Source organism: Exophiala bonariae, assembly GCF_035927105.1.
Source record: "Exophiala bonariae strain CCFEE 5792 chromosome Unknown scaffold_7, whole genome shotgun sequence".
Taxonomy (NCBI): domain Eukaryota; kingdom Fungi; phylum Ascomycota; class Eurotiomycetes; order Chaetothyriales; family Herpotrichiellaceae; genus Exophiala; species Exophiala bonariae.
Genome location: NW_027042482.1, coordinates 294,398 through 318,780, shown reverse-complemented (window position 1 = coordinate 318,780; position 24,383 = coordinate 294,398). Strand labels below are relative to the sequence as shown.

Sequence of the window (24,383 nt, the reverse complement as noted above, 5' to 3'; positions counted from 1 at the left end):
AGAACACAGAAACTACTGCCCAGGTGCATTCTTGTAGTCTCTCTCTCTCTCTCTCTTCACCGGGATGAACCTATCCGCAGGAGCAATGACTTTCATACACGTGTCTTGCAGGGAGGGATTCTGTCGGATCTTCGTATCCGGTGATACAGAATGAGCACCAATGTGTGCTACTCCCGAGTTGAAATCCATGATGTCAAGACATCAACTTCTCGAATGCTTGTCTCCTAAAAATGATCCACTCAATAATGAGGTAGCGAACACATGATTGCACTTCGCAAAATGAGTACCCGACGAGCCAGATACCTGGTATCCAAGAAACGTGGCTGGAAATATCCTGAACTCTCTGATGCCATCGCCATCCTGTTTACGTTCAGTATCTGTTTCTTCTGTTCATTTGGTTTCCCTGCAACAGTTTGCTGATATCGAGTATTTACATATATGCCATGTCGCCCTATATCGAGGGTTCAGCAGGTCCCAAGCAGCGAGTCTCTATCCCGGAAGCACCGATCACCGAACAGTACAAAGCGCATGCGCCTCCCGCAGACACACAACTGGTCAACTCTGGCATCGCGCAGACGACGTACGCTGCCACGTCAGAATGTCCCTTTGGCACGACCAAGGGCGATTGGGCAGCGAAGCATCAGCATCAGACCGTGAGTTTCTCGTTCGCCAGCTTTGATCGAGGCTCAAGTCACTGACCCAGTAATACAGGTGCTCGAACAACACTGTTCGTTCTTCGACCCTGACGGCGACGGCGTGATCTGGCCCTCGGACACGTACCGAGTGTGCCGGTCGTTCGACTGGAAGATCTTGACCTCTCTCTTCTTCACCTCGTTCCTGCACAGCGTGCAATCATACAACACGCAGCCTGGATTCCTCCCGGACCCATTCTTCCGCCTGTACGTGAAAAGAGCCTACATGAACAAACACGGCAGTGGGACGGGGACGTTTGACTCCGAGGGCAGGTTCCGGCCGCAACCGCTGGAGGACTTCTTCACAAAGTTCGACCGTGACGGGAAAGGCGGGCTGACGAAATGGGAGTTGTGGCATGGCCTGCGGCGGACCAGAATGGCGTTCGATTTCTTTGGTCAGGTCTCGGCCATGTTTGAATGGGGCTTCGCTTGGGTCTTGATCTGGCCCGAGGATGGCATCTTGAGGAAGGAGGATGTCAGGAGGTTGTGTGATGGGAGTCTGTATCAAGAGAAAGTGTCCAAGAAGCAAGAGCCGGGTGTCGAGCGTGCCTCGTCCGACAGTGATCTGAAAGGACAGCCGAGTGCCAAGTCAAAGGCTCAGTGAGAACGAAGAGCATGTCGATCAGATAGCTGCTTGCAGAGATCACATAACGACATTACGAGTGCAATGATTGGCAATGTCCGTCGACGTGATCAGTATGGTGTTGTCACAACAAGTTCTCCGGCAGCCTTCAACTAATTTATGGTATTAAACAGGTGAGGATAGATTACGACAAGTCATCCAGAGCAAAAACCTAGTTACTGTCAAGGTTGAATGCTACTGTACATGTCGAATCTGTCTCTCGATCAGAGACGCCTAATGCGCATGGCTATGGACAGCTACTCGTATGTAGTGAGTTATGTTGGGAGTCATTTTCATGGCTACCAGTACATCCACGTAAGAGAAAAACGCCGCAAAGATCAAGTTGACTAGAAGTCGCGTTGGACAGACCAGATATTCGATTCTGCGGTGTTTGTCCGGGTGTTGTTTTTCACATGGTGCTCCGTTGTGCAGCAGGTGAGCGTATCAAACTGAGACTATCTGCACGAGCGGTGGTTGGGAGTTGGAAAGATCAGGTCGAACACACCGCATCTGCACGGTGACAAACGAGGGCGAGAGAACCTTTTCCATTTGTCACTGTTTCTCGTGGCACAGCGTGACTGCGTAAGAGACTGGGAGAGCGTGCACTGGGCCCCGTGCCTTTCACCACGACAGGAACGGTTGCACAGGCACGTACGCCACCGTGATCCTGACAGCACGGTTCGCGCCACGCAGTTCGTGGCTGGAAGAGGTTCACGAGCTCTCAGGTCAGCTTCTGGTCTGTTCTCATACTCTTTTCTGATCACCGACGACCTCACCCAAGCGAGGCAAGACCGTCCATAGCTACCAACCAGCAACCCTTCAAGTTTGTGCATCTTGTGCTTGAATCGACTCGTCTAGACATCTAGAATTGAACCAGACGCCCATGATCCATACCGCTGGTGTGCAGTTTCCAATGCAGCTGGCGTGCAGCTCCTTGATGCATATGGACGCCCAACCATAACGGACTCGTCATCTCCACTGACGGGCACTGAAGGACTAAAGACCTGGTTGTGTTTTAGAATCGACAACCATATTCCTAGACGATTTAGAATTTCCATTTCCCCAGCACACCCGCTCCCTAAGATGTGGGGATTTCTGTGTTTTTATTTGAGAGAGCGAGATTTGACACCAGCACGCTGGAGGACGAGAGCACTAGGAACTGACATAATGAGCTCGCAATGACATTCGTCGCAAAGTACGAGTATCGTGCACCGATGATGAGATCGTAGTCACGGAACAGGTAATCCTCGATCGATCATCGTCCACGTTTCTCCTCTGAAACGTGCCACACATGGATACATAGGGCTCGAGATCGAGCGAGAAATCGCAAACCATTCCGGCGAGGATGAGAGATACAGCGATCCAATCTGTTTCGAAGTCGGTAAGGGCACCGAGTGGATGACAGAACTACGTGTAGTCCCCCCGTGCCTCCCCCGGTCAGCATACGAATTGGCAAGGGCAGCCGGACGGCTGAAGCTCACCAGCGAAAAGTTGTTGTTGATTGTAACTTCAAACTCCGTGGCATGCAGGCCGGCGATAATCTCCGACATCTGAGACGTTGAATTCGGGAGCAGTGCGGGAAAGAGTCACACACTGACACGAGGAATTCTTTCAATGCCCTATCTTTGGCTATGGAATGGATCGAGATACTACGGCGACTGCAATGTTGCTTGAGCAATCATCGAGCAGGAATTTGATATTGTGATGAGGGTATGAGTACCGTTGCTCGGACTCTGTCAATGTTCAACTGCCGTGACCACGCGGCCCTGCCCCTAGAAGACAATAATGAAGAACTCAAAAACAGGCAACACGAGACTAAACCGCCAGCCACTTCTAGAAAGTCCACAGACAACGCAAGCAGAGGGTTTTGACTTCCCAGCGTACGTGTACTCTTTGCCGCCACAAGGGATAAGGCCAGCATCGAAACATGCATTCTTGCTGTCGCTGGAATATGATTTCATTTGTGAACGGCTCGTCGATGGTATGGTGAGTCCGACCTGCGGATACTGTACATGCGGGGTCGTCACCATTTTTATCATGTGGACAGAATTCAAATGGTGACAGGCAGATGAAACGGCCCCAGGATAGGATGAAAGCAAGGGATACCATCACCTCGTGAAATTGGCGATTGGCGTTGAAGGGCAACCAATTGGTGGTTGCCGAGGCTCTCGATCACTTGCAGGGACAAGCCAGGATCAGAGTTCCATCGGCCAGCAGTGGTCCAGGGTAGCCAGCCTAGTGCCGAATTTAAATTTGTCCAGCAGGCCCACGTCGCAAATGGTGAGCGTTGGCGCTGGTGAAATTCCCCGAGTCCCTGGTAAAGTGATTGCATAATTAACGCCTTTCTGGGTGAGAGCCAGGGGTCAGGTTTCGCTTAAGCAGCACCTTGAAAGATGACACTGGTCGACAGTCCCATTTGTTTCACCAGCCTCGTCCGGCGAAGAGAAAGATGCGCGGGCACCGACTGGAATCATCCCTCATCTCAAATATGACCAAGGGTCGACCGACCGCGCCCAAAGTCTAAGATGTTGCAGATGTCGTTGATTCAGGTGGTCAGACTCGTACAAGGAGAACCACCTGAACAGCCGAATGCATGGGCTCATTCTGGTCCGCAAACAAACATGGTGGTATATCAAGGCAACCTCATTCCTCACTGTAGATCGAATGCCTGAGAATGTAGCCGTTGTATGTATGTGGCATTCATCAACTGACGACCGCCAGCTCAAACCACGTACCAAGTAATTTGGTGTCCCTTATAAATTGGCCTGATCCTCTCTTCACCCAAGGTCACTGGCTCACGGTTCAGAATTCATCCACTCATTTTCCTTCACGGTCAATTCCAACTCTGTTCAGCCTCTGCAATTCTGTTTAGGTCCTCGGCAACGTCAGCTTGGCCAGTTTCCCCCAGTCAAGTTGCGTTTCAAGCCAGATTGCCTTCTTGGATCGTCATCGCCGACGAATCTCAGCACCAAGCTAAAGCACCCCGCAGCCCAATCCCTTCCCGCGACAGGGCAGCCTAAGCTTCGTTCTAGGGCTCTTCTCGGTTAAAGCCAGCCTCTAACGAACCCTGGTGAGTGCGATGTACCTGCATTAGTTTGAAATCCACCAGCCCACCAGCCCCCGATCCAGTTCGACATCCAATCCAGTGTGCCTGTGCTTTCGCTTCGTGACAAGGGTAGCGACGAAGAGAGAAGAGCCTCTTTGTGACAGCGAGAACACCTCGTACTCGAGGTCGAGTGAACAAAGGGAAAACTGACCCAGTACAGGTGCGGTCACCCATACATAACCCTCGAGATACCCTTCACCGTCCACCTCTTCCTTCACAGTCTTTGTCACCCATCAGTCCATCCTTCGGCCTCTGCCACCTTACGTTCATTAACCCTTCTCCATTGCCCTCTCACTCTTTCGAGGTGCACGAGACAGTCATTCATTTACCCAAAACACCTTCACCATCACCACAAACGCACAGTCCGTGACCGTGCCGTCTCTGCAAGCCCAGACACCTACTCTTTGACCAGAGTATCTCACTCCATTCACCTAGCGTGAACCAACACTTGGGTCAATTTCAGGACATTGCGCTCACCATCCAACCCTCACTTGACCCCATCTGTTTGCCCGGTGCATTGCCACTCCCAACCACAATCTGATATTAAAAAGCTCTCCAAGAGGGCCATTGAAGATCAGAACTTGTCTCTCCATCAACAACTCGAGACCGTCCTGTCAATCAACACCCAATATCAATAAACTCCAAACACAGAACTCACCATGAAGTCCACCACCGGTCTCTTGATCGCCGGCCTTTGCGCCTCTCTGGCAGCTGCCACTCCTCTTGACAAGCGCGCATTGGTCACCACCTATGAGATTGTTACCGTGACTGCCACAGTTACCGGTTATCCTCCAGCCAAGTCAACGGATGCTCCCGCAGATGCTGGATCTGGCGGTTGGAGCAACTGGGGTGGATGGCGTGGCGGAAATGGAGCAGGATCATGGGGAGGTGATGCCACGACCTTTACCCAACCTGCACCTTCCATGGAAGCTCCTGCTCCTCAAAATCCTGCTCCATCCTTCAATCAAGCACCAGCACCCGCCGAGGAGAGCAGCAGCAGCAGCAGCGCATGGTCTTCATCTGCCCCTCCCTCCAACCCCAAACCAACATCAGTCTCGTCTGATTATCAACAAGGCATTCTGGACGCTCACAACATTCATCGGGCCAACCACTCGGTATCTGACCTTTCTTGGGATGATAAGCTCGCTGGGATCGCTGCTCAGATTGCCGCCAGCTGTGTGTATGCCCATGATACCTCGACTGGTGGTGGTGGTTATGGCCAGAACATTGGTGCCGGATCTCCTCCCTCGGATATCCCCAGCATGATCGGCGACTTGATGTACAACGACGAGATCAACTTTTATCCCGGATACGGCGGTGAGCCTGACATGAGCAACTTCCATGCGTGGGGTCACTTTTCTCAGATTGTCTGGAAGTCAACCACTGGTGTGGGATGCGCTACTCAATACTGCCCCAATGGACTCGCCAACACTGGTGGTGGTGTCAGCCCATACTTCACCGTTTGTAACTACGGTCCTCCAGGCAACTTTGGTGGTCAATATGGCGCCAATGTGCTGGCTCCCTTGGGACATCCCACGGTCTCGATATAAACGAGACCAACGTGGCATGATCTAAGCTGATGTTGTAACGAGTCAATTGCATCACCTTTTTTTATGGCGAGGAAATCATTGCAAGCGCAGGCGTGAGGTCATGTGCTTTTCTTCTTCTTTCACACCATTTTTATGTTGTTCAGTGAACAACCAACTTCAATGTCAATGAGGGCGCGTGCTGCCAAATGGCTGGGACTTATGTTATTTGGCATGCAAGGGATCAGGACGATGGATTGCGACCAGAAGTCGTGGACAAAGACATTGTTGGATTGTTTTTTATTTTCTCTTCTATGGCTCCAAGGGTTCGGTCATTGTGATTGGAGATCAGCAACATGATGTTCCGGATCCGGGCACTTTCTTGATTCTTGGGACCACAACACGGGTCTGGTTTGGAGACATTGGGGAGCGAGAGTTGCGCAGCAGACCTTTTGGAAGGGATGAGTGAGTCTGGACAAACAGAACTCAGACAATTATGTATCACTAGCAGCATTGCATGAAAGCATTGAATTTGCAAAACCCGTGGTCCTCCATATTTGCTTTGTCATGCCTGCTGTAGCCTCGATGTTTGCCTCACCATTAACCGTCTCGCCAGGCTATGGTGTAGTCGTGATGACCTTTGACATGTGATTGAATCATCTTGTAGCTAGGTAGGTGTTTTGAATCATGGCAACTGCCGACAGGACAAAGCCGAGGAATCTACGAGTCTACGACCCGAGGCGTTCAGGAGGGAGAGCCTCCGTCCAACCAGGCCCGGGAGAAAGCGAGAGTCACATCATGCCATGGCATTCCCCAGCTTCCAAGCCTTTTTCCAACATGCGGAGAAATGGAAGCTATCACGCACCTTCTTGAATCACCAATCCTCCGGCCACCCGCAAGCCAGGCCAGGACCTCTCTCAACCAGGTAAGAACGGCGAACATCAGGTGGATTCGAGAAGACCGTTCGCCACGATAATGACCCTGGAAGCCTGGTAGAATCTTGGACGGGTGATTCCAGTATTTAAGGCCAAGAGCATGTCACCAACAGCCTGAGAGGGTCAAGTGGTTAGATACGTCACAAGTGCATGCCCAGGTTGAGTGAGCTTCAGTTGGAGAGGCCGGGCAGCTCAGTATTAATTTTCAGTATTTGATGTGGGTGGAGGGCCCTTTTCCTTTGCCTGACATTCAAATCACACGCCCAAACGAACCCAGTGCGCACACTGCCCGTGACAGCTGAGACCCGAAAACTGTGCGGTGCGGTACTGTTCTAGTTATCAACAACATCAATATCTCTTTCAATCCGCGAATTCCGGGATCAGGGTGTGTGCGTTGTTAATAAGTCTGTCCTGGCTGAGCTGCAGTCCCGGTCCCTCCTCATTCTCTCGGAACTCAAACAACACCCACGGCCCAAGGTTAAGCCCCTCGGTTCCCTGACACCAAGCACCGCGGTTACTGGGTTCGTGGTCTAACGTTAGCTACAGCCTGCGGCCTGCGAGTACAGCCTACAGGCAACCTACTCGTACCTTAGGTACCTCTCTAGGTAACCTACCTACCCAACTACCCTCTGCGGCTCTCACCTGGGCATACTAATTGACTACAAAGGTACTCGGAACAAAAGTAGTACGCATACGCTCAAAGCTTGAAGGGAGCACCTTGACCAACCACTGGCAATTGTGCAATTTTCGGTACGTGAACCACATCTTCTTGATTTTCCCCTTCCTTTGCTCCGAACCGCAACCATCCATTCTCTCTCACACGGCCACTTTCACTTTACCACATGTGTTCGCGCCAGCGCCTACACCTACCCACACTTCTCATACTCTCTTCTCACCTGGCCATGTCTCCCGACCTACTATTTCCATGGCCGAGGAACCGAAAAGTGGGCTGTGGAGATGTTTTCGTGGAGATGTCGGATCCTTACTATCATGCCCTCCTCACTCCATCCAACCAGCTCCATTTGCACACCCTGCGACACCATCTGATTGTCATCTTTGGCCCTTCTCAGACCGGAATTAGATGCACTGAACTCAAGGCCCTGGCTCATTCCAATTCCAATTTATCCAGCTGGTCTATCAATGATACTGAGGCCCATTCCTCTTTCTCTGTTTCTTTGGCTTCAAGTTTCCCATTCCCTGTGCCGTGCCATGCATTTCTCCTTTGACCTTTGAGCCCTCATGCCGCCTTACTATCACGTTGACTGCCACTACTTCTACCGTACCGCCCTTCGTCTTTTGAGCGTTGCCACCTTGGTGGCTGCTCTGTACGGATGATTCAGATATTGACCATGCCTTCCAACATTGCAGGAACCCGGTACTTCACCCCCTCCAGGCCCATAGGCGAGACCTTGGACAACACCCCATCCCAAACTGGAGTGCCATATCTGAACGGCCACAAGATGGGAGCGAAACAAGATGACCAGGCCGCGGAGCCTCCAAAGGAATCCAAGCCCTCTCAAGATTCAAAGGACTCTTCCACCAAGAAAGAAAGAGACCCTAACACTATCAACCCACCCAAGACCGGTATCACCTTCGCGGCCCAAGACAAGTTGACAAAACTCCCGATACCCGACCTCGAGTCCACCATGAGCAAATACCTGGATGCTCTACAACCACTCCAGTCCTTCCAAGAACATCAAGAAACTCGAGCTGTGACCCGCGAATTTGTCGAAAACGAAGGCAAGGAGCTCCAGGACCGACTAAAAAAGTACTCAACCGGCAAGACGAGTTATATTGAACAGTTCTGGTATGATTCGTATCTCAACTATGACAACCCTGTCGTGTTGAATCTGAACCCTTTCTTCCTACTGGAGGATGATCCCACCCCTGCCCGGAATAATCAGGTAACGAGAGCGGCGTCCCTGGTCATATCGGCCCTATGCTTCGTACGGGCAGTCCGACGAGAGGAGCTCCCCCCTGATACCTTGCGCGGCAATCCTCTCGACATGTATCAATATTCGAGACTCTTCGGCACGGCTCGAGTCCCTACAGACAATGGTTGCATTATCGGACAGGACTCGGACTCTAAGCACGTCGTGGTCATGTGCCGCGGTCAGATCTATTGGTTCGATGTACTTGATCAACACAATGATGTTATCATGACGGAGAAAGATCTTGCCATCAATCTCCAAGTCATTGTGGATGACGCCGAGCAAACACCTATCAGAGAAGCGGCCAAAGGAGCCGTTGGTGTCCTCACCACAGAGAACAGAAAGGTTTGGTCGGGGTTGAGAGATCTCCTCACCAGAGAGGAAGGCTCAAACAATGCCGAGTGTCTTGGTATAGTCGACTCAGCCCTTTTCATTGTCAGTCTGGACTATGCCGAGCCAGCTGATGTTTCGCAACTGTGTGGAAACATGCTTTGCGGTACCAATGAGGTCGTACAGGGCGTTCAGGTGGGCACTTGTACCAATCGATGGTATGATAAACTCCAGATCATCGTCTGCAAGAACGGAAGTGCCGGTATCAATTTTGAACATACTGGCGTGGATGGTCATACCGTCCTCCGATTTGCCAGCGACGTCTACACCGATACCATCTTGAGGTTTGCAAAATCAATCAATGGTCAAGCCCCCTCACTGTGGTCCACTCATAGCCCTGATCCTTCAAAGCGTGATCCCGAAAGCTTCGGTGATGTCAGCACAACTCCGCACAAACTTGAGTGGGATATGATTCCCGAGTTACAAACAGCCCTCCGATTTGCAGAGACACGGCTGGCTGATTTGATCAACCAGAATGAGTTCCAAACCCTGGACTTTACAGGGTACGGGAAGAACTTCATTACTTCTATGGGATTCTCGCCCGATGCCTTTGTGCAAATGGCGTTCCAAGCTGCGTACTATGGGCTGTACGGTCGAGTGGAGAATACATATGAGCCTGCCATGACCAAAATGTTCTACCACGGCCGAACGGAAGCGATCCGCACCGTGACGCCAGAAAGTGTGGAATTTGTCAGGACGTTCTGGGCCGATACTGCGGTACAGAAAAAAGTGGATGCACTGAAAGCGGCTACTTCAAAACACACGGCCACCACTAAAGAGTGCAGTAAGGCTCAAGGCCACGATCGCCACCTATACGCGCTGTATTGTGTCTGGCAACGCAAAGTCAACGATGAGGGTGCTGAAGCGGCCAGTACGACAGGTTTCAGTTCCAATGGATATTCTAGCCCCACCGACATGAGTGATGTGGGAAGCCCGAAACGACTCGAAGAATCGACTTCCCCTGTTAGCCGCTCTCGGGCAGGGACCGACTCGAGTCGATCGCCAGGCCCTCCATTACAGCATATGCCTACTTTCTTTAGCGATGCTGGGTGGGAAAGAATCAACAATACCATTTTGAGCACTTCCAACTGTGGCAATCCTGCTCTGCGACATTTCGGTTTCGGCCCAGTGTCTGGCGATGGATTTGGCATTGGGTACATCATCAAGGATGACTCGATCTCAGTCTGTGCTAGCAGTAAGCATCGGCAAACCAAACGATTTGTGGATAGCCTGGAATCCTACTTGAATGAAATCCGTCGGCTACTCAGAGCAACAAAATCCAAGGATGCACCGGTAGGCAAAGTCACTCGCGCTCGAGAGGCCGAAGACAAGGTAGGCAAAGATGGCAGACTCAAGTCCCGTGGCCGAGTCATCAAGACGGAGAATGCTAGAATGGACGGTGCCCAAACCCCAACTAGCATGGACACAGCAGAAGTGGAAGACGATGGATTGGGTGGATGTAAGTTTTTCCATGTCAGTGTCTGGGGGTTGTTAGAACTAATGACAATGCAGATGGTTTCTTCGACGCCGGCATGTTGTTACAAGCCCTGAAGAAAGACCAGACGAAGCCAGCGGATCAACTCGCTCAAAGACGTCGCACCGTCGGTAAAAAGCTGGCGTTGACTGAATACTGATGTGTGAGGTCCGGCTGGCAGTTGGCCATTCTGGTTGGACAAGATGGGACAATTGGGGAATGAGGATGCAGGAGTGCCAGAACAAAGCTCTGAATGTGGGAGCGGCGGCGGCGATGATGCGCATTAGTGAAATCGACAGGATCCCCGTGTTCCCTTGTGCCTGGATTCCAACCGAGCCAATTGATGAGCGGGGATGTGCGTCGCATGTGCAGGATGACACGAGCGACAAGTGATCTCCCTGGACAGTGTTGGAATACCATCTTGAGCGATCTATCTGTTCTTTGTATCTAGGTTGGGATTTACATTACTTAGGTATGTTATATCACTGTCATGTCTTCCCTACAGTGTCCTCCGGTTTTGCGACCACAAAGTCCAGCTGATAAAGGATGGCATTCTCACATGATATGACGTATTTTACGGTGCGAAAATCAGTTGTGGCCTGATGCTTCCAACCCAAATCAAGACTAAAGTAGATGCCAAGATCTTTAGCGTGAACCCCGAGTTGAAGAAGGACCTCACAGTTCTCAACGTCTACCACTGCACGAGTCCCTGCGCCAGAAGCCATCTTTCCAACACTGCCATCGACTTCCATCTTCACTTAGTGTCGTTCTCTTTCGCGACTCGGTCGCCTCCTCCTTACACACCTTCTTCATGCGCCGCTTCAAGCCCTGAGTGAATCCGCGGAACTTCCTGTTCGCCACCCTCTTCCGCGCTTCGTTCAACCCTGTGCACGCCCTTATCCGCCCCCGTCATGGCAGCTGCCACCATGCCCTCCCTCCCCGTCGTCGACACTGGGCTCGGTACTGCTGCCTTGGACAAAGACGACACCCTCTCCCAATCCCTCCCCGCCCCTCAAGTTCATACTCCTCCGACCACCGACGAGGCGAGTCACAAAGACGATGACGCAGCCTCGAGTTCTTCCCTCTCCGATCTCGGCGATGATATCGACGACGAAGAAAACAGAATGAGATTCGAAGATGCCGCTCGCGCTGGTGCCGAGGCTGAACAATTCTCTGAGGTCAAGCCTGATCGATACGAAAATGGAGTCCCCATCTTCACGCCGGTATGAAACATTCTCCAACAACACTCACATTCCAAGCCTCGCAGCGGTCTCGCGTCACTCGAGATGGTCCGTGAAGACATCCGTTCGCTGACAAGTATTTACAGACTATGGATCAGTTCAGAGACTTCTCACGATATGTCAAGGGTGTGGACCCATACGGCATGCAGTCTGGCATCGTCTTGATCGATCCCCCGGAAGAATGGTACGTTTTTACTCGTCACCCCCCTGTTATTTATACACCATGAGACAATGCAATCCTCCAGAACCGTTCGGGCCTAACTGCAAACAGGAAACAAGAAAGGAAGGCCCTGGATGAACTAGTCAAGACCATCAAGATCAAAAATCCCCTCACGCAAGAGTTTCACGGCGCCCAAGGCATCTATACCCAGCGGAACATGGAAAAAATGCGATCTTACAATCTCCCTCAGTGGAAGTCACTCTGTGAACAGACTGAAAATCAGCCACCTGCAAGACGTGGAGAAAAGAGGTTGAATGCCGACAGACTACTTGGCAGAGGCACCACCAAGTCGAGGAAGTCTGACGCCTCGCCAGTTCCCGAGACTGGTAAGAGGGGCCCTGGACGACCGCGAACAAGACCAATCAAGGAAGAACCATCCGATCATGGTTCTACACTCCTCGCTCCACCAACCCCTACCAGTCCAGAAGTCAAGCCTGCAGCACTCGATTCCACCCCTGCTGATGAGGCCAACCGCGAAACCCCAGACCCTACACCTACAAAAGGCAAAAGAGGACGGAAGCCAGGAAGACCTCCTGGTCGTCAACCAAAATCTACCGTCAAAAAGGAAGGTGGTGGCGCTGCGTCTGAAACCACCGTGGCTGCTCGCCGCCTCAGAAATGCCCGAGAAGCTAATGAGGACATTGACGAGGAGGCTTTTGAAGATTTCGATTACCGTGTCCACGACAACGACCAATGGACATCCGAACGTTGCGAAGAGTTGGAAGACAAGTATTGGAAAAGTCTCAATTTCAGCAACCCCATGTACGCCGCTGATATGCCCGGATCGCTTTTTGACGATGATACTCAGTCATGGAATGTCGCAAAATTGCCCAATCTACTGGATCTGCTCGGAGACAAGATTCCTGGTGTAAACACGGCCTACCTATACCTCGGTATGTGGCGTGCAACCTTTGCCTGGCATCTTGAAGACGTCGACCTCTACAGCATCAACTACATTCATTTTGGCGCACCCAAGCAATGGTACAGTGTCTCCCAAAAGGACGCCCCAAAGTTCGAGGCTGCGATGAAATCAATTTGGGCTTCTGACGCCAAGAACTGTGACCAGTTTCTAAGGCACAAGACCTATCTCGTCTCGCCCTCAATCTTGAAATCTAAATATGGTGTCACCGTCAACAAAGTTGTTCATCGAGAAGGGCAGTTTGTCATCACCTTCCCAATTGGTTACCACTCAGGCTATAATCTGGGTTACAACTGTGCAGAATCGGTGAATTTTGCCATTGAGAACTGGTTACAATATGGTAAAACTGCTCGGAAATGTCAATGCGAGGCCGATAGTGTATTCATCGATGTTGATTGGTTTGTACGCAAGATGAATGGAGAACCGACTCCGGAGTATGAAGAAGTCGAGGTGACAGACGACGAAGATGAGCTTGATGAACCTGTGGACTTCCCTACACCCCCGAGTAGCGATCGTGGGAAAGTCAAGGGCTCCCAGAAACGGAAACGCGCTCCCAAGGAACTTGGCGCAAACAAGAAAGCTAAAAAGATCGTCAAGATCCGAAAGGTCAGCAAGAATCAGCCGTGCTGTTTATGTCCCAACGATTTCGTCTGGGAGGAACTGCTCCCCACGATACATGGTCAAAGGGCACACAGAACTTGTGCAATGTACACTCCTGAGACGTACATTGCAAATAGTGATGGCAAAGAAATGGTACACAACGTTGAAAACATCAGCAAAGCGCGGCTGGAGCTCAAGTGCTACGAATGTCGGCAAAAGAAGGGATCCTGCTTTCAATGTTCTTCGGCCAAGTGCACCAAAGCCTATCATGCCACTTGCGCAATGCAGGCTGGTGTTCAAGTCGATAAGGGTCCAATTGCAGTCTGGCATGAAGGGGTCGAGTATCGCGATATCGGGTTTGACTGGAGATGCCGACTTCACCGAACTGTCAAGCGGACCAGGATCACCAGTGAACTTTCCGCCTGCAATCATGCGAATAGCTGCTGGAGTAACAAGGAATTCCGAGAATTTCTGTTCAACCTCAAACCGGGTGAATTGGTCCAGTTTCAAGCCACAAATAGCGACGATATTGAGGCTGGTCTCGTCGTTGCCCCCTACGACGATGGTCAGGACACCCTAGTTGTCAAGATTCTCCCAGAGATGAAGACAGTCAGAGAAGTCGATCCTACCACAATTCTCTTCGTTGATAGCGCGACATCTTGTCTGCAAAAACCATCGGCGACTGCTTTGGAATTGCCTGAGGAGCTTCAAGGAAAGACTGCATCCATGGCAGATTCGACCGAGAAGAAACCAAGTGCAGGCGATCCTTTCACAGAAGAACCGCGAACCGAATGGGCTGAATTTGCATCTACAGTACCACCTGTAAATGTGGCTCAAAAGGCTGTCAACTTTTCAAAGGAAAAACAATTGTGGCTTTATATTGGTGAGACGTCATCGGAAGCCAAGGCCCACTATACGGCGGATCCCGGTAAGCGTGTGCACGACAGTGCATCGAACTTCCTGGAAACCGTCACACCGCCGAAACCTGTAATGGCACCTCCTCCCCAACCAAAACGTCACTCATTAGCCGCATCCTATCCAATGCTTAACGTCGCTGCCCGTAATGCTGCCATGATCAATAATATGAGGCCGCAGCCGGTCAATCAACATGGATCCACACTGCCGGGAACTTTCAATGGGACAACGCACGATCTGACCAAGAACACTAGTCTGGAAAAATTTGCCAACCTCCAGAAACCGACACAAATCAAGAATTCACAGTATCGTGATATGATTGCCGGGCAAGAGGCACGCTTCAATGAGCAGACCAGAATTCTTCAACGACAAGCAGCAAAATCCCAACAACTCGACGCGGCCGATCGGGCCAACTCCAGTCCGCTTAGTCATACTAGTATCGGCATCGATCATGATGCGGTGCAACGACAGAGACAATTTCAGAGTCAAGCTTCTCAGCATGCGAAACATATGACTGAATGGTCGAATGATCCATCACTCCCGCCGTTGAAACAGTACAATGAACCGTTTCCGAACTTCCAGACTGGTGATGCCACTAACAGATTTGGAGGATCATCCACGATGAACTCGGCAATGCGATCACAGCAGTACAATTACAGCAATGACTGGATGGCCCCAACTCTAGCTAATGGAGGGTCAGGGTTTGTGTCCGCGCCGAACACTGGCATGAACTCGATGCTCCCAGTGTTTGGACCTCAACCATCACCGTCGGCAACGAACCATGCCTTCCCATCATACATCCAACAGTCGCATATGCAATTCCCATATCAGACCAATGAGAATCATTCATCCGGTTCGATGGGTTCAACGTCTACCTTCCAAAATCATGGTTCACCCTTGGATAACATTCGAGCTGCCGCAAGTCAGCCACCTGCACCACCTCCTTCTGCTGAGGTGGAACGGCAAAGACGAATCTCGAATCCTGCATACCCCTTCAAGAGTCCAGACCAGATCAAGGCTCAAAGGGAAGCTGATAAAAACACTCCTCCCGGGAGCCGACCCACGAGCTCATACACAATCCCAAGTCCTCGCGTACAACATGACTCATACCTTCACACAGGCTCGTCGGACAGCACCATGCAGGTATTGGATCCTCAAAATCCACCTCAATTCATCAATCCCAATGCGACCCAGATAAGCCCCCCTGGATCAAGTGCTGGACACCGATCTGCGCGAGGAAGCTTCTCTGGACTAGGCTTGCAATCTTCCATGGCCCCACCTCTTCAGAATGGATCAAGAAGATCACAATCCATGTCAATGACAATGGGTGGATTTATTGACCTGGCCCCCTTTCCTGCGAATTCGATGCCATTCTCCAATTACGTTCCTAAACGATCAATATACGATCCACTCAATAGTGGAATGAACCTCTTCAACCAACAAAAGCAACCACAGGTATCAGAGCCACCAATGGCACAGCCATCGAACTCACTTGCTTTGAGCCTGGAGAAGAGGTCGTTGGGTTCAAATGGACTGATGCTAAATGATCGACCGACTCCAAAGCAGTTGGTTGATTGGCAAGAACGAGGGGGTTTCTGGGGTAGAGTCTCGGGATACTACATCAACAAACATCAGATCTCAGCAACAGTGTACAAGTCACCATTTATAAACACAGGCATCTGTGGACAACACCCTGATGGAACTCTGGCCGACAGATATTACGAGAGCCTCGAACCGGACCAGAGAACGAAGATCGATCATGTGCGCACAACGCCGAAAGACGTATGAAGCTGTCCAGACTTGTCTCCGCTCTTTTGAGTTCATGGGTGTCTCCATCAGGCTGAGCTCTCCGTACATTGAACACCCTCTGGCCAGTGCGCCACACATGATTCCTCTAAACAGCCGCGTTCCCTTGCGGAACGGGACTACCATGTGAATCTCTGATGCTAGGCGTCGGATCACGCAACGACCGCAAACCTATATACTATTACAGAAACAATTGCCTCGCGGCTTTGCAGGATATGGAACCTGGTTATTTCAACATGATTACGATTCATTGGCGATGACTCTTTTCCCCATCAATTTTTTCCTTCTTTCTTGCGCACGCACTCAAACGGAGACAGAAACCAGGAAAGGCATGGCGCTTTGGAGGAAAGACAAAACCCGCACGTAAATACACCACAACATTTTCAAGGATATGATATTTTGGGATCAAGGCAGCCCTTGACCCACAGAAGGAATGGATATGAGAGAGCGAGAGAACTGATGACGCTGATGACAAGGTTGATAGATCAATTGACCCATGAAGGGTCTTGGTTCTTCGAAAATAGATTCTTGACTCTCTGCGGCTCACTGCTTCGGCCAATGTACACGCCCGAATCATGGACCTTTATGCACCAGCGTTCACGGTACCAATTTTGCAGGGATTGCAGTGAATGCAATACCAAGTGCCATGGTGCACCCAAGCCGAAGCAGCTGAGACCAGACAACTGCAGCAGTACAGTAGCCTCTAGATGAATGAAAGATGACATATCTACAAATATTTGGCCAATCTCATGTCCCGACGTCCGATCTATAGCACTGGCATCCACTTCCTATGCGATCGCATCGCTTCAACTATATTGTGCCCTTCTCCAGTGAGACAGGCCGATGCTTTGTACGCCCCAAGGGGCCACGGATCTGATCAGCCATAAAGTCACCCACAGTAGCTACTCTGGAGTATGGCGGATTGGTATGTATGTACCATTCTTCGGATCCGAGAACACTACACCGCCAACAACCATATCACTTAACCTGTCAACTCATCTGATTCTCATTCTCATTCCGCATCTTTGGCCCGAGCATGCACAGGTCTCCGAACACTAAATAACGAATGTACGTACACTTAGTTAACCAGTGAGGCTCCTCACCCACCCCGAGCACCCACCGAGATCTCGGGCCGAGAAATTAGGGGGCCGCCGCCTGAGATCCAGCTTATTGTTTTGCCCCCGAGCGATATTTATCTACTTGAACCATACATGCAAACAAACCAGTCCGAACTGATGATGCTCGGTACGTCCTGACTGCACTAACTAGCTAGGTAGTCAACTAACCTCAGGTCATGTTCACTGGAGATTCTTCTCTGTGAGTTCGCGATCGATTTTGTGCTGTGCGTTACGGGTCCCGTGCTGGCGGTGTTTGCACCTCTGAAGTACCTAGGTAGTTAAAAAAACCTAATTGGTTCTTCAGTCCAGTACTGTGGTTTCCTCTTATGCTATGCGTGTGGCATCAATCACGTCCGGATCCGAAGCGAAGCGAAGGTATTGGTGGGGGCGGCACGCACGGGACGGGCAAGAGATAATTAAATATCTATGTAGATATCCGTCGTGTCTAACGAGTAATGATAATGAGCTCGGTCGGTTCGGTTCACTGCAATCTGGGGTGCCTGCCTGTCGTCGGACTTCGTTCCGCTATACCTAATTACTCCTCCCCATCCATTCCCCGGTTCTCTGACACACACAGTAACTACATCCGGGGATCTTTTCAGTAGTAGCAGCCATTCGCATCGAGCGCATGCAATTATGCCAGCCTCGGACCGTTCATTTGACAGTGACCAGGACGGAAAGTTTCACCGAAGCAACGACGTGGAACTCTGTCAGATATCCTAAAGTCACTGCCGTCCGCACTTCTTCCTTGTTTTGAGATCTGTGCCTTCCCAACCTTGGACCTTTATCGTGGAGGTCGATTCTCGGTTTCTTTCTTCGAGCGTGTGTCTTCCAAAGTCTACTTTGCGGCTGTTCGCTTGATTGAAGGACTCGACACTTGGGCCTGACGTTGTCGACGTTGATGAGGCTTTTGTCGACCGATGCTGATTGAACTAAGTGACTAGACAAGTCATCTCCACCTAGAGTTGGTATATCGGATCTTTGGGTCGAGGGGTTTGCCCCGCCAAACTAGACATTCTGGGAAAGCTGCACTCGACAAGATATCCGGTATTGCTTTCCGTTCTAGACAGCCCCAGAAGGAACCAAGTGATCTGTCTTTCAATATCTGCATCTCAAATAAAATACCCCACCAAGTTCATCTCCGAGACGACGGGTTCGGAGAGTGCTGATGGCGTCGGTGCGACCGTCGTATGTGCCTCCTGCAGGCTATCGCGACAAGATCGATGACTTCCGGGAACTAGTGAACCGGAAATATGGGCTGAAGTTGAGTATGTGCATCCCCTTTAAATGTTGCGACGAGTCCTGCCACCCATTGTTGGGGAGACCGCGGCAGATATGGCGACATGCTTCTCTCTTCGGGCTGGGAGGGGCTGTATGCTGAACAGTATGCTAATCACAATTCCCTGCCTCAACAGAGTCGTATGATGATCTGCACAAGTTCTCGGTCACACGGCTGAACGACTTCTGGATGTCAGTGTGGCAATTCACTGATGTGCGCGCATCAGTACATCCAACAATGGTATGTACCTTGGCCTAGCTGTCTTCTGGCTCTCGATGGCTAACGGCCGAGATTTTGTGACCAAACAGGCTATCGATGAAAGCCTACGGATCGATGAGTTTCCTGAATTCTTCCCTGGTTCGCGAATCAATTTTGCCGAGAACATGTTGTGCAGGAGACAAGATGGCGTTGCGGTAATCGATATGCGCGAAGACAACCTTCAAAAACCCGAGCGGTATTCCTGGAACGAGTTGCGCGAGTTGGTGAGATGCTATGCGAGTGCCTTGAGGGCATCGGGAGCTAAAAAGGGCGATATCCTTGCACGTACGTGGCTGTACCCCCAGTATCTAACCTAGGTGTTTTGATGCGAATGATTTGATAAATTATTTACTGATCTACGAATAGTCGTGGCAAGCAATTGTGTACGATCGCTCGCGTTGTTGCTTGCAACCACTTCGCTTGGCGTCGTCTTCTCGTCCTTTGCCACGGATATTGGTGAGAAGGTAAGCTCCAAGGCTGGGCATGATGATTCTTGAGAGAATGATGCTCATTAAAACGTACCACCCAGGCACTTGACGACCGACTGGGCGTCCTCCGACCACGCTTCCTTTTCGCAGAGACTGAATATTCTTACAATGGCAAGCGCATCAACATATCGAAGAAAATCTCCTCGTCGTTCTCCAACCTACAGCAACCAAGAGCTTGCGACCTAGTTGTGATCGGATCAACAGAACTGGTTCAAGGAGCACCGTAAGTTGATCTCCGCAGTGGCTCACCTAACCTTGAGTCTGACCGACTATGGAACATCCAGGACATCGTTTGACGAATTCGTCGGTCGCGACACAGGCTCTCAATTGGTCTATCAACAGCTTCCATTCAATACTCCTGCAGTAGTAATGTTCTCCTCGGGCACCACTGGAGTTCCTAAGGGCATTGTGCATTCCCATGGCGTCAGTAGCCCCTTTTTCACCATGTCAGTTCAATGGAGTGGCCACTGACACAGAACCAGGGTCTGATGACGGTTGGACTTAGGGAGTACGTCCTTCACAACAGCTTGGGGTACGATGATGTACACTTTCACTTCTCGGGTGTAAGTGGAAACAATCGTGTTTTGGGTGAAGACATGAACACTACTGACTGCATTTATCGTGGTAGATTGGCTGGACATTGTGGAATATATCCATCGGAGCATTATTCACCGGAGCAACGCTGGTCCTCTATGATGGGAGCCCATTTTATCCTTCCCCAGAAGGCTTTCTGAAAGGCATCTTCTCTCAAGGGTAGGCCTGTGCTTTTCCAGCCGTGAAGTATCATGATTCCGAAGAATGACTGACCGAAAAGCAGACTCACCTCCTTTGGGGCCGGACCGCGGTATTACGCGGAGTTGCAAAAGCGCAACGTAAGGCCAAGTACGAATAGATTTGCCATCGTTACCTTGTTTCATCAAATCAATACTGACAATGGCTCTCGTCCTGTATCCAGGTGATCTCGGACTCCTCCCGCCTAAATTGCATACGATACTCTCAACTGGAGCCCTCTTGACACCCGCATTAGCAACATGGCTTGTCGACGCATTTGGTGCTGACAACAACATCTGCCAACTGTCAATGTCCGGGGGTACGGAACTCAGCGGTTCGTTCCTACATGGAACAAGATCACTGCCATCTTACCCCGGTGAGCTCGCAGTGAAAGCTCTGGGTATGGATGTGGCCGTGTATTCAGCCGATGGCATTGAGCTGCCTGATGGCGAGAGTGGAGAAATGGTCTGCAGGAAGCCGTTCCCAAATATGCCGTCCATGTTTTTGAACGACGAAAAGAAGGAGAGGTATTTCAAGTCGTACTTTGCGAATTTTCCACGTAAGTCCAGGCAGTCTTCTGTCACTATTTATGAAGATTGACATGAATCAAACCGTAGACGTGTGGACGCATGGGGATTTCATCCAAGTAAATCCTGAGACTAGGGGGCTTTATGTCCTGGGGCGAAGGTATGTGCCGCCTTGGTTTGGCTGGAGCACGCCATTTCAGATCACGCTCAATGAATTTCACTAACACGTCTCTCTCCTCCCAGCGACGGCGTTCTGAACCCGTCAGGAATTCGATTCGGCAGTTCCGAAATCTACAACATCACATCCAAACCACAGTTCACACGGTCAATTCTCGACGCGATTGTCGTCGGACAACAGCGTGTGAAACCTCCCAGGTACTCCGATTCCACGGAGAGTGTAGTCCTCTTCATAAAATGCACGCCTTCAGCCAGCAGCGGGACCCTCACTCCCCATCCCAGGATCGTCACAGAGTTGAATGATGCCATATCGAAGGATCTCACGAGGAGACACGTACCGGCGTTCGTTTTCGAGACGCCTGAAGTGCCTTATAACGTCAACGGGAAGAAGTTGGAGATCCAGCTCAAGGCCGTGCTGTGTGGTGGTCAGGAGGCGTTGGATAAGTTGAAGGTCACAAAAGACGAAAGGGCAATGCTGGCATGGTTTGTCAAGTTCTTTGATATCGAGAAGGTTGTGAAGGAGCAGAGTGGACGAGGTGCGAAGTTGTGATCGTTTCGTTGGAGTCCCCAAAGGAATCTTCCTTGTAACATGCAAAGATACGCCTTAGACCGCTATATAGGATTTTTGTCTTCGCCTTCAGAGGAACGGTGTGCGCTATGTGTCCCCTCGCCCGGTACGGCGGCAAGATGAGAATAGGTTTGCTTCAATAGAAGCTGAGGTGCTCCTTCATAATGGGATCGTCCGCCGCCACTTCTTTGAGAACGTACCTACGAGAACCATACTCCGAACTTCGTTCCCTTCCTAGCGTCATACCTACATTGGGTCATGTGAACACGATGGGCAGATAATTTTGGTCCATCGACTCCTCGGTCTCCAGTCTGTCCTGCTCCTTTAAATCCTATTTTTCACCCTTATTTTGACCGGTACGTTCGGCTCCGAAGGCTCGCTTCTCCCAATTCGACTCGCACAATACTTCTATCATAGAGAGGCATCTATTTACACCAAGATCCTAGATGGATGAACTCTATGCTCGACTTTTGCAAGACCACCACAGCCCATAAACAGTATCTAGTACTTTTGAATACCCCCAAATGGTGTTTAACACGGACGAACACCATGCATAACACATCTTGCAACCCGATGCTATATTTAACTTGCTCAGTCCATAAAGAAATAATCCGGATGCTTATTCCCAATTTCGTCGATGGAGAACAGTCTCAACCTTGCTGCTTCCTCGGTATGCTGGTTTTCTCGTTTCTTCTTGTTCTCCCATTTGATCGCGATGATTAGAGAGGCAGATAGCACGGCCGCCAAGGATATCAGACCCAATGCTGTCCCATTGCCTTTCCTGTATAGAGGCGGGTCATCATACGCCTGATTCAGTCCGATTGCGACTGCCTGTGCGATGCAATTGATCAAAGCTGCCGCCGAGGCTCGGTGAGTATACCCGATATTGATAGAAGCGCTCCACACGAGATTGACAACCACATTGGAGAAGAGGCCCATCGCAAGTAAGCAGGTAGCGAAGAAGCGGGCCGAGTTGTTGGTGACAGCGAGTAGTAATACTAGGCCGACGATTGCGACGCAACAGTTGATGAAGATCACATAGCCTCGGTGTCCCCACTTGTCCGACACCCTTGCCCAGAACAGAATACTGACAAACGCACAGGCATAGACGATGACAGACATCAGCTGTGACTTGACGATAGACCAACCAAAGCTGTGGAGGATATCCGGTAAGAAGTTGCCGATGGCATTCACACCTGAGACGGTCGCCGACTCAATACCAACCAGCATCCAGAACTTGTAGTCGAAGATGACTTGAAGTATCTTCTGAGGCAAGATCTTAGATTCGCCCGTATTTTGTGCACGGCGTGAGCGTCTGATGACGATTTGCTTATCTTCTTCCGTGAAGCCAAACTTGACTGTCTCAGGAGTGTTTGGAAGGAGGAATATGACGAAAAAGGCCCACCCGATAGGGATGATACCTTCAATCAGGAACAGCCATCTCCACGCCCTCCACCCGTTGTTGCCATCAAGGGATGTCTGAACCGCATATGCAATGAGACCATTGAAGCCACCGGCCACGGTTGCCATGGAAAAGAAGATTGCGCCTCGGGTTGCGAGCTCATCCGCCGGGTACCAGAATGACAAATAGAAGACTGCACCCTGTACGAAGGCTTCAGAGACACCGACGAAGACTCTGATCACCACGAGTTCGGCGTAGCTGTGAATGACTACTGTGCAGGCTGTGACCAAACCCCAGGCCATCATAGCCAATCCAAACTGCGAACCCAGCATTAATACATGGTTGACTGGAAGTGGGAACCCGGGAGGGGTCAAGGGTCTAGCATACCTGCAGTGGGGGGCCTATCTTTCGAACCAGCAGGGTGGCTGGCAACTGTAGAACAATATACCCAACATAAAAGATACTCGAGACATTGGAGTACTGGTCTGGGGTGAGACGTAGTTCTTTGTCCATGCCCGAAATCTTTGCATTCCCTAGGTCGGAGCGACCCTTCAACCTGTCAGCAATTTCAGTGAAAAGCAGTAGTCTCGAGCACGACTGACCATGGATGCCAAAAAGTAAACCGTGGAAAGAAGTGGAAGGATGAAAAGGTCAATCTTCCATTTCACTCTCCGCTCACGCTGACGTTCTTCTGTCGTCAATTTCGTGCCAGGTGAATGCACTCCTTCAACAAGCTCGACGACTTTCTCATGTTGCGATGCATTGTCAGCTTTGCTCTTCACTGTGGTCGCCATTGTTGTGTTGATTACGCTCTAGTATATGGGGCTGCTGCGCGTGCTGAGAGAGACTTCTCCAGGATGGCTTCTGGGGTCTCTATATAGGGGCTGCTTCCCCGCTGTCCCAGGAAGTGATGTAGTCCTGGATGGTTGAAGCCAACTCCGACTCAGCCCGTATAAGTCCCTGCGTTCCATACGACTTCCTGCAGGAATCTTAATCAGCTCAAGCTTCATTGCCAACACAGCCACTGCCGACGGACGTAGGCCGAATTGAGCCAGCCTTTGCGAAGCAATACACGTTGTGGTGAAAACCCAGCCAATCAGAGACGTTTCGCTCATACATGCGAGCGCGTGCTCCGCTTCGAAGAGCGAAAATCGCTCGGGGGCCTGGAGAGTTCAACGTATTTCTGAGTATCACAGAAAGTGATTCGCAGGTTGGATATATGTTATAGACCTTGTTTTTGAGGTAGAATAATCATTGCGGGGCTCTTACTGGGGTTTGTCTGTAGTCAGTTTGGAGATTCATTTGTCGTGAGGGCGTACGCGTTCGGCGATGTGCGAACTTCGCTCGAGCGACTTAGGTCGGCCAACATCTAATGTTTGCTCGTACAATTTAAGCATAGTACTCGCAGAGCTTGGATG

General features: G+C 50.7%; 6 protein-coding genes across 6 annotated transcripts; 5 read left to right on the top strand and 1 right to left on the bottom strand.

The window, feature by feature from the left end:
* Positions 1 to 443: 443 nt before the first annotated feature.
* On the top strand, positions 444 to 1,296 carry LTR84_012133 (uncharacterized protein; the record flags this gene model as incomplete). The annotated part of the gene is made up of 2 exons (XM_064855657.1): positions 444 to 653; positions 712 to 1,296. The coding sequence occupies 2 exons, from the start codon at positions 444 to 446 to the stop codon at positions 1,294 to 1,296; spliced, it is 795 nt and encodes a 264-aa protein (XP_064708317.1).
* A 3,783-nt stretch (positions 1,297 to 5,079) lies between these two features.
* LTR84_012132 (uncharacterized protein) lies at positions 5,080 to 5,970 on the top strand (the record flags this gene model as incomplete). Its single annotated transcript, XM_064855656.1, has 1 exon — positions 5,080 to 5,970. One exon carries the CDS (start codon positions 5,080 to 5,082, stop codon positions 5,968 to 5,970), a length of 891 nt encoding a protein of 296 aa, XP_064708316.1.
* A 2,260-nt stretch (positions 5,971 to 8,230) lies between these two features.
* On the top strand, positions 8,231 to 10,836 carry LTR84_012131 (uncharacterized protein; the record flags this gene model as incomplete). The annotated part of the gene is made up of 2 exons (XM_064855655.1): positions 8,231 to 10,661; positions 10,715 to 10,836. 2 exons carry the CDS (start codon positions 8,231 to 8,233, stop codon positions 10,834 to 10,836), a joined length of 2,553 nt encoding a protein of 850 aa, XP_064708315.1.
* Positions 10,837 to 11,587: 751 nt separating this feature from the next.
* LTR84_012130 (uncharacterized protein) lies at positions 11,588 to 16,359 on the top strand (the record flags this gene model as incomplete). The annotated part of the gene is made up of 3 exons (XM_064855654.1): positions 11,588 to 11,899; positions 12,004 to 12,101; positions 12,189 to 16,359. 3 exons carry the CDS (start codon positions 11,588 to 11,590, stop codon positions 16,357 to 16,359), a joined length of 4,581 nt encoding a protein of 1,526 aa, XP_064708314.1.
* A 2,652-nt stretch (positions 16,360 to 19,011) lies between these two features.
* Positions 19,012 to 21,545, top strand: LTR84_012129 (uncharacterized protein; the record flags this gene model as incomplete). Its single annotated transcript, XM_064855653.1, has 11 exons — positions 19,012 to 19,014; positions 19,083 to 19,317; positions 19,399 to 19,496; positions 19,562 to 19,743; positions 19,805 to 19,966; positions 20,026 to 20,083; positions 20,149 to 20,273; positions 20,338 to 20,402; positions 20,476 to 20,850; positions 20,909 to 20,978; positions 21,062 to 21,545. The coding sequence occupies 11 exons, from the start codon at positions 19,012 to 19,014 to the stop codon at positions 21,543 to 21,545; spliced, it is 1,857 nt and encodes a 618-aa protein (XP_064708313.1).
* Positions 21,546 to 22,154: 609 nt separating this feature from the next.
* On the bottom strand, positions 22,155 to 23,759 carry LTR84_012128 (uncharacterized protein; the record flags this gene model as incomplete). The annotated part of the gene is made up of 3 exons (XM_064855652.1): positions 22,155 to 23,282; positions 23,353 to 23,514; positions 23,568 to 23,759. 3 exons carry the CDS (start codon positions 23,757 to 23,759, stop codon positions 22,155 to 22,157), a joined length of 1,482 nt encoding a protein of 493 aa, XP_064708312.1.
* Positions 23,760 to 24,383: the final 624 nt, after the last annotated feature.